Genomic DNA, 9291 nt, shown 5'->3' on the forward strand with positions numbered 1-9291 from the left:
GCTTGGGATTAGCAACTCGTTCTCAATGCACAAAACTCATGCTCTCCCTTTAGTAAATGATCAATAACGGCGCCGGCCACGTCCTAGTAGTCAAAAGAGGGGTGAAGAAAGGATTGTTAGTAAGATACTTTTTAGGATCAACCATAAATCTGTTATTCCAGTTTTCTTCAAAAGCTTGTTTTGAAAAACTCTGAAACAATGATAAGTCAGAACCACCAGCTATAGAAACCGTCTATTCGTCTGCGAATCTATATTCAAGTATCTCAGGAAGGGTTATGTTAGTAAGGGAGAGATTTGGATCTGGAGCCGTTTTTGGAAAATGGTGCGATCTTCGTTTTACCTACAACTTCTATGCTCCTTGACATTTCTTGAGGAAATTCCTAATAACATCTACGACGCGTTATTAGTTTTAAAATTTTAAAAGAATTATGAACACTCAAATAATTAGAAAATAACTGATTTTCAAAACAACTCTTGAACCAAGGAATGGTTTGTGTTAGTCAAGGAAAGGTAAATATCCATTTTGGTATGGTGCTATTTTTATCGAGGTATCATCAAGATTTTAAAAGTAACCAAAATTCGATATAACTGTGCTATTTGCATATGGAAAGTGAGGCCGAATGGTACCACCTTTATTTGGGCAAACTTATATAAAATTTTGCAGAGCGTGATAGCAAAATTTGGTATCTCGAGCTTTCTCGAGATTATTTCTGTTAAGAAATTTGAATTATTTTTCTTTGGTGATTTTGATGCTGAGTTATGTCGATGAAAAATCTGAAATCTCTTACCAAAATGAGGAAAGTCATATCCGTTGATGTTCAAGAAAAAATGTGCACGAGTTTTTTGTCAGTATGGTTCATTTTTTGTCAGTGTTTGAGAGACAATAAATCTAGCGTTTTTTGCCCAGTTTAAAAGAAAAATAATAAAATAAACTGCTAAGTACATTTATCATGAATTTGGGATTGAATGAAATGTATTCTGAAGAAAAATAATTTCCAATAATATTCTTGATTTTTTATAGCACTAGGGAAGAGCATTTTAAAAACTGTTTTTGGTCCTTAGTTCGAAGCATATTTCAGATTTTGTCTATCAGCTCTTGTTTTGGTGATATAGCGTGGAAAAATTTCGAGTATTGTAGTGAGTATTGAAAAGTTATGAACCGAAAAACCTACATGGAAACAAAATCTGATTCAATCAAGAATTTAGATTCTGCCTAGATATCTTAGTTTCAGAGATACACACTTTAAAAAAAATAATTTCTACAAGTTCTTATAAAATAAAATAATTTGGCTATAATTTCTACATTTTTTTTTAAATTTGGATAGATGACTTTACAACTATTTCTGACATCACTTTGAGTATTTGATATTGAAGATTTTAAATCATTTAAAAACTTAGTTAAAGACCGCAGAACAATTTGACTTATTCTTTAAGAAATTTTCAAGATTCATTTAATTTAAAAGTTCTTAATTTTTTTCAAAATTCCCGTATTTTGCGGACATAGGAAAAAATTGAGAAAACTTCTGTAGTTTTTTCCTCTGAAGTCTGAAGTCAAAATAGCTTGGGATGATCTTTGAATTAAACCTTTCATTTCCAAATCTTTGTAATGTTCTACTGTTTCGACAAAAAAAAGAGCACATACTGATTGAATTAATTTTTACCTATTTATTAAAGTTATCTCGTTGTTAAAAAAAAAAACAAAAGCTGATAGAAAGAAACTAATTGAATAGCACCCCCAAATAAGTCAAAATCAGCTCTTAAGTACCTCGGAAAAATGTAAATTTTATTGTTCAGTATAATCGCCTAGGATATACCAGTAAAAGCACACAATAAATGTGTAAATTGCGTGAAAAAAAAGTCGTAAATTCGTATGATTGTGGGATAAATGAATTTACCAACAAGTGAAGTGTATATTTGGACATGCCGCCAGTTAACTATGTTCTAGTATTTTATGATAATAAATAAATAATCAATCGTAAAAATACAATTTTAATCCACAACTAAACATTGGTCTAGGCCTACTGCACAGTGATTCAAAACTTAAAAAAAAAATTGGGAAAATAAATAAAAAGCTTTTTATTGAAGATAGTATGCGGAAAGTTGTCTAAAATTTGTCTAAAACTGTCCAAAATTGTCTAAAATTTCTATGACAAATTTTGAGCCTCATACTGGAAAATTTTATATCTTTAAATTATATGTATTTTTTTTTGTTAAAATGAAGTATGGACTCCGAATTTTTTGTAAGTTAGGAATCAATTAATGTATCTAAAATTTTAAACTAAATAAAGCTTAGTGCATTTAGAAATGGAACAGTTACGAATGAGTGTATCTCAAAAACTATTCGTTTGATCTAAATACTTTCTATGAAGGAAATGAAGGTAATCTTATGATAATTCATGAAAAAATTTGAAAAAAAATATTTATCGCTTTTTTGTAAGAAAAAATTCTACTTTATTCTTTGTACCTCCCATCGGCATGAGTAAATGAGCTATTAGCAAAAGAAAGTGTCCCATTTCTAAAAGAACTAAGCATTATCAATTTTTCAAACATATACTTCGTCTAATCTGTATTTTAGGTGGCTACATCCTCCTCTTTCAATTTCTGCTACTTTTCGGTCCAATACTTCTCTCTTAAAAGAAACTGAGTGCAATTAAGTGGATACAACTGTTTCGGAATTAACAAAACTTGATTATTTTTGAGCCAATTAAATGGAATTTCTGCTGGCAAAATCTGACAATAACGAAGAAAAACCATCATGAGATTAAACTTAAAGTATAATCGGTTGGTATAGATCGTAGGTTGCGAAGGGTACATGCAAGATTACTCTTTTTAGGCTTTTGAATACAGCGAAAACCAAAGTTTTCGTTTTGAAAATTGTTGTTTTTTTCACAGGAGCAAAATTTTGGCAAATCACTATATTTTACACAAAATAACCAGCAAATACATACTTTAATATACTCGGGACACGGGAATTCCATAAGTTTTGTCGTCCATCAGAAATCATCTGTCCCATAGTCTCGGTACCGGCTATACAGCTTACGAGCATTGGTGCTTCACTCCAATGCTTGATTTGAACGTTGTGGACATTTTTGACAGTGTTTGCATAATTTTCCACCACTCACACACAGTAATTCTTTCAATAATCATTGGTTTTGTTAGCTATCAATTAAATTGATGGATTTGGAAGGAAACTGTGCAAAATTATTTTCTTCTTCTTCTCTTGCATTGAAAATATCTCAAAAACGTGTAAATTTTAAATTTTGAAAACAATAGGTCGGATAGTACTTTTTAAAGGCAACAGCAATTAGCAAAAGAAAGTGTCCCATTTCTAAAAGAACTAAGCTTTAAAATACTGGTTCTAACTAAATTTAAGCAGAAAACTTTCAAACAAGTGTTTCATTCTCATAATTTAGAAAAAAATGATATGAAATTTTAAACATAAGTAATATTAAACAAGAAGAAATAAAAAAAAAACTTAAAAAAAACCTTATTTTTGTATCATTCTGAGCAATGTTCTATTCAGGGCAAAAAACAGATCTGGGAAATGGTCCATTCTGGGAAAATAATTTCTAGTAAATGGTACATTCTGGGGATTTTTTTTCTTCTGGGAAGTGGTTAATTTTGATTCCGGGTATTTGGCATTCTGGGGAAAATGATGATTCTAGACATCTCAGAACGGATAACTTTCAAGTTGCATCCCATTGATCAAATAAAGGGTGATACGGTCAAAATTTGGTCAATATCAACTTGACGTATTTCTTTCAATTTTGCATTAAAAAAACCTGAACACCCCTCATTTTGAAGGTGTGTGTAAAATGTTGCTCCTATTTTGGTTTTGGAATTCACTCTTCAGTTGTCAAAATGCCGTCCAAGGAAGAAGAGCAGCGTATCAAAATTTTGCTCGCGCATCGCGAAAATCCGAGCTACTCGCACGCAAACTGGCAAGATCGCTAAAAGTTGCCAAATCAACCGTTACAAATGTAACTAAAGTGTTTGGGGAACGTTTGTCGACAGCCAGGAAGTCTAGATCGGGGGGAAATCGAAAACCGGAAGCCGCTGAGACGACAAAGAGAGTTGCCGGTAGTTTCAAGCGAAACCCTAACCTCTCTCTGCGAGATGCCGCAAATAAGCTGTGTGTATCGTCTACAACCGTGCATCGAGCCAAAAAACGAGCCGGACTATCGACTTACAAGAAGGTAGAGACTCCAAATCGCGATGATAAACAAAATACGATGGCCAAAGCGCGATCCCGGAGGCTGTACACGACGATGCTGACGAAGTTTGACTGCGTGGTAATGGACGACGAAACCTACGACAAAGCCGACTACAAGCAGCTTCCGGGACAGGAGTTATATACGCAAAAGGAAGGAGAAAGGTGGCAGATATTTTCGAGCACATGAAACTGCCATAGTTCGCGAAAAATATCTGGTTTGGCAAGCCATCTGTATCTGTGGCATGAAAAGCAGCATTTTCATAGCTTCAGGGACTGTCAACCAAGAAATTTACGTGAAAGAGTGTTTGAATAAACGTCTGCTGCCTTTCCTGAAGAAACACGGTTGTTCCGTACTGTTTTGGCCGGATTTGACATCTTGCCATTACGGTAAAAAGGCCATGGAGTGGTACGCCGCCAACAACGTGCAGGTGGTTCCCAAGGACAAGAACCCTCCCAACATGCCAGAGCTCCGCCCAATTGAAAAATACTGGACTATTGTCAAGCGGAACCTAAAGAAGACCTAAGGACGAGCTAAGGACGAGCAGCAGTTGAAGGCAAACTGGCTTTCTACGGCGAACAAGGTGGACAAGGTGGATAAGGTGGCTGTACAAAATCTGATGGCAGGGGTTAAGCGTAAGGCCCGGCAATTCGGATTTGGAAAAGCGGAAGCCTAACTGAATATTTTTCCTGAATTTTATACTTATTAAACTTGAAAAAGAAATTTAATTTGATTTTTTAAATAAACGATTTTACCGATTTACACGCGTTTTCCCTTGACCAAATTTTGACCGCATCACACCAATTAGCTCATACGACCTATTTAAATTAGACAAAACGTTGTTATTTCTTTTTTTAATTTTTTTTTACAGTTCTCTTTGGTGTGTTTAGAGACATCTGGTGGCCCAGCCAAAAAACAAATCTTGGTTCAAAAGGGCGGTTGAAAATTTCCACAAGATTCGCGGGCTAGCTTGTGTGTCTGTTCTCTGTGGTTTATTCACTTAGTAGCAAATTCTCAACCAATTTGTTTTTTTTTATTCTATAAAAAGATAATATAAAAGCTGCTATAAACCAACCTCTGATTTCCTTAGGCATTTAAACTGTCACATAAATGAACAACTCATACTCCAACTCTAAACCACGACAGACATTTCACACCTATCCAGGTACAAATAGCCGTGGAAAAATTCGCTGATAAAGCGCAACAACAATTCAAGCAATATCAGTTGTTTGTTTAATTACTTCCATCGAGCAGTTTTGCAAAACTTGGGGAGCCCACCGGGAGAAGCAGCTGGTTCCTCACGCCGGACGGCACGTGGTCGCTAATAGCCCGCACAATGTTACCGTGAACAAATCGCGGCCGGCAGCCGCGCATAAGCTAGACAATTATATCCATCAATCCATCATCTTTAAACAACGGCAAACCCAGATCTCGACTAACTGGCTTGTAGCCACAACAAATTTAATGCAATTGATGAAGAGAGAAAAAAAAAACAAATTTCGCACCGCTAAACCTAACCATTTTTAATAAGACATGAGAAAGTTCCCCTCACTAACTCGCATTAGGAAAGGTAGCAGCAGCGTGTTGCTATTTTTTCACGCGTCTAATGGTTCATTTCATTCACGTTTCGCCGAAAGTGCAACGGCAAGTGGAGGTCCGCCAAGGCTTGTTTGAAAACCGATCTTCGGAAGCGAACCGGAGATGACGGATGTCCGCAAATGGCAAGTGGTAGGTTTCCATGTAGTTCTTTGCAGCACACATGGGGTGTGTCGAGCTCATGTTGCTGACTGCTGAGTGATTTGAAGGTAACGACGATTCGATTGCTCACTTATGCTTGACTTCCAATAGATGCCAGTGACAAAACAACTGTAAATCAGGTACCCACACTAATAGATGGGAACATACCGAGTTTGTAACTGAAAGCTATGTTTAGATTCGGGCTTGTGAATTTTGATAGAACATGTGAATATTAGCCAAGACATAAATAAGCTCGAACCCAACAAATTGCATGGTTGAAATGACTAAGTTAAATTCAAAATATGCTTGGTAAAATTCATATGTAGTATTTGTTATTAAGTGAGAAAAAAATCTTGATTCTCGAAATTTTCTCGTTTGTTTTCGTGAATATATTGTGATTGTTATCTGTTTAGAAGCTTCTTTTTCGAAATCTGTGTAAGGATAGCAGTGACGATTGTGTTAAAAAATCAGCAGAAGAAAAGAAGCACTCAAATCCCGAAAAATCATCCATAAGCACTTGCTGGATTATCAAACAACAGTGACTGGAAGGTGTAGGGATTATCATTATTAGAGCAACAGGACCATCAAATAGAAATCAACCCACGCTGCCTCCTTCCCTCATCGCCTATCAATGGACTTTGGTGAGATTGTTTCATTTTATTTTGACTATATTTAAACATATTTTGTCAATCCTATTTGCCATGTAGGATTTCCCACTAAAACATCCCTTCCATTCCTTTCTGAAACAGCTTTATGGGTCGTATGAGTTCTCTGCACCTAAAGAGTTATTTTTGCTGTTTCAGATAATCCCTTCTATGATTACATTGACTTGTCACGGTGTGCATCATGGTACCACACTGATCTTCAAGAGCAGCACTTGGAATGAATATTGAATCCAGATACTCATTTTGGCATCTTGCGTTGCTCTTGATTATCAGTTGTCCCTCGTGTATCAGCCAATGCAAGATGTGTGTAGTCACCCTATGCTATGCTATGCTATGCTATGCTATGCTAAGTGAGAAAAAAATCTTGATTCTTATGAGTAATGTAAGTACGAAATGACGATCATTTTGTCTGACCGCTTGCTTATCATCGAATGAGTGAGTACTCACTAATAATTCCTTTGAATTTGAACAGAACAATCAGGCGGCTACTAAGTGGCTTATCTTTGGCACAAGATGAAACATTAATAAAACCTAGAACTTTTTTTTCGCTCGAAGGAAATGAATTTTGATGAATAAGAATCAAGGGCAATTTGTTTTTGTGCTAGCCGACTGATTACATATTATGACACAACCACTGAGGGTAGAGTGGCCCCAGAAAAGTCTTCAAATGCCAATTTTAAACTTCATATGGGTGTTATTGTAAAATAGCATTTTTTTGGCATTTAATCTTCATGTGAAAATCTGTTATGTGCTGTACAGTGCTCATCAAATGAAAGCACTAAGTGTCACCTAGAAACACAATCAATTAAATGGTAAAACAGACATATTTTGAAAGTGGTCAGTAGTTGATTTGCGGTTTCAAATAATCGATCCAATACATATTGTTTAAGCCAGCAAGATGTTTTTTTTCGTGAGAAAGAAGAAAGTTATAGAAGTTTGTTCCTTTAAACAGTATTGATCTCGAAAGCAGATTAGAGCAAAGTAAGCAATCAAAACTTAGTTTAAACAAACTTAGCACGAGAAAACAAATGATACGATTACGGTACAGGTACAGGGTAAGTAAAAAATGTCTGGTACAATGTGTCCAGAGTATTTCATATTAAACATATTATAATCTAGGCAGAAAATGTGAGCAAAGGGCAGGTTAACGCTGATCTAATTAAGTACAATAAATTTAACTTAAACTTAAGTGAAAGATATACCTGAATTGGCAGGGATGCATGAAAAACACCACATTACACTTTATCGCGGCCGCTTGGACACCACACATGCAAGAGCGAGGCAGAGCGCTTTCACTTGAACCGCTTTTTTAAATATGCTTTTATTTGAAAAACATCAAGTTTTGATCGATACAGAGAGTAGTTTCAGAAACTAGAGGTACACAGGACACGCACATAGTGCAGGGAAAGAACAAGAAAGAAACAAGACAGATTTTTGTAGGCAATTTGTTTGAAAATTTGGAAAGGTTTTTTTTTGTTTCTTAAATTACGGATATGGAAATACCTTCTCCCTTTCTGTCTGGTAGACGTTTCAGTCCAATTTAATTGCTAGGATTGAAGTTGGCTTTTTAAGGTTGCGGCAAATAATATCCACAACTTTGGGTTCACTTTTTCATGCACCAATATTAGTACTGAACTTTAATTAAAACACAAAATACGGTTTAAAAATTCACTATTCCGACTACGCCTTCTCCGATCACCAATTTCTTTTATCTATTTTCATCCAGACATATCCCTCTCTTTCCCGCACACTGCATTTGTGTATGATTTAAAAGATAAACGTCAAAAAGGGTGGAAGATTTTCTACATCGAAATTCCTTCGAGGAAACCTTCAACCCTTCACTAAACTACGAATAATTTTCAATTCCCTCCACGTATGGCAGACTTAATCAAACTTAAAAGCCCAGTTCTTCCGGTTCTATATTAGCAACACCCGCTACTCTATCCAGCACCCAACAAACACATCAAGCGAATCTAGAATTAAACACAGAAAATGTACGCCAACCAACCGAACAAAAGATGACTTTTCACTCGCGCGACGACGATTTACGACGACGACGATCGACGGTTCAAAAGCAAATTCCGCACTTTCCCTCACGCTATTTTTTTTAAACTCAAAATTAAGTATGACCGAGGTTCAAAACATAGTTCGATTCTATGAACTTAAAGTTAAGTACCATTTTTCCTCCTTGCGATGGATCAAAACGGAGTTCGAACTGCGAACTCAAAATTGATCCCTTTTTTTCCTTCTGCGAGGGATCAAAGCTGAGTTCGACCTTATGAACTAAAAATTGAACTCTCTTTGTTGGACTGAAAACACTTAGCGAGTTCAGTCCGAACCAGAACAGCAACCAACGAACACGTCGCAAAATTTTGTCTTTCCGGAACAATTACCGGAAGACTATGAAGGAACTTCATAATGAAATGCATGTTCACCGTGTCAGCGTAAAATTCTGTCCGTCATTGTCATCATATGGTGAGCGGCTTGGAATGTCCGGAAACTTCCGGATGTTGTATACTTCCCGTATACATCCGGAAGTTTTCTTTGACCGGGAATGTCAAAACTTTCCACCGCTCTGTAATTGCAATGCAATGTACCGGAACAGCAACATCCGGGTACAGCAAATTTTAATCATCCTTTAATTCCCTGAAAATCAGCTACCCTCGAAAAAAAAGAAT

The 9291-nt window shown here is 36.0% G+C and overlaps 1 protein-coding gene across 4 annotated transcripts in view; it reads right to left on the minus strand.

Moving 5' to 3' along the window:
• The window catches only part of LOC129754691 (ras-like GTP-binding protein Rho1), a 56133-nt gene extending 47401 nt beyond the window's left edge, over positions 1 to 8732 (minus strand). The window contains exons 1-3 of one of the 4 annotated variants that reach the window (XM_055750892.1): positions 8622 to 8706; positions 8117 to 8363; positions 7816 to 7984 (exon numbers count right to left, since the gene is read on the minus strand). In XM_055750892.1, the coding sequence (XP_055606867.1) occupies positions 7816 to 7849 (34 nt within the window). In that variant the 5' untranslated portion in view covers positions 7850 to 7984; positions 8117 to 8363; positions 8622 to 8706. Of the gene's footprint in view, positions 1 to 7815; positions 7985 to 8116; positions 8364 to 8621 lie in introns of all 4 variants that reach the window. The other 3 variants (XM_055750893.1, XM_055750895.1, XM_055750897.1) reach the window with 3 other exon arrangements.
• Between the last annotated feature and the right edge of the window lie 559 nt (positions 8733 to 9291).

This window comes from Uranotaenia lowii, chromosome 3 (assembly GCF_029784155.1).
Source record: "Uranotaenia lowii strain MFRU-FL chromosome 3, ASM2978415v1, whole genome shotgun sequence".
NCBI classification, from domain to species: domain Eukaryota; kingdom Metazoa; phylum Arthropoda; class Insecta; order Diptera; family Culicidae; genus Uranotaenia; species Uranotaenia lowii.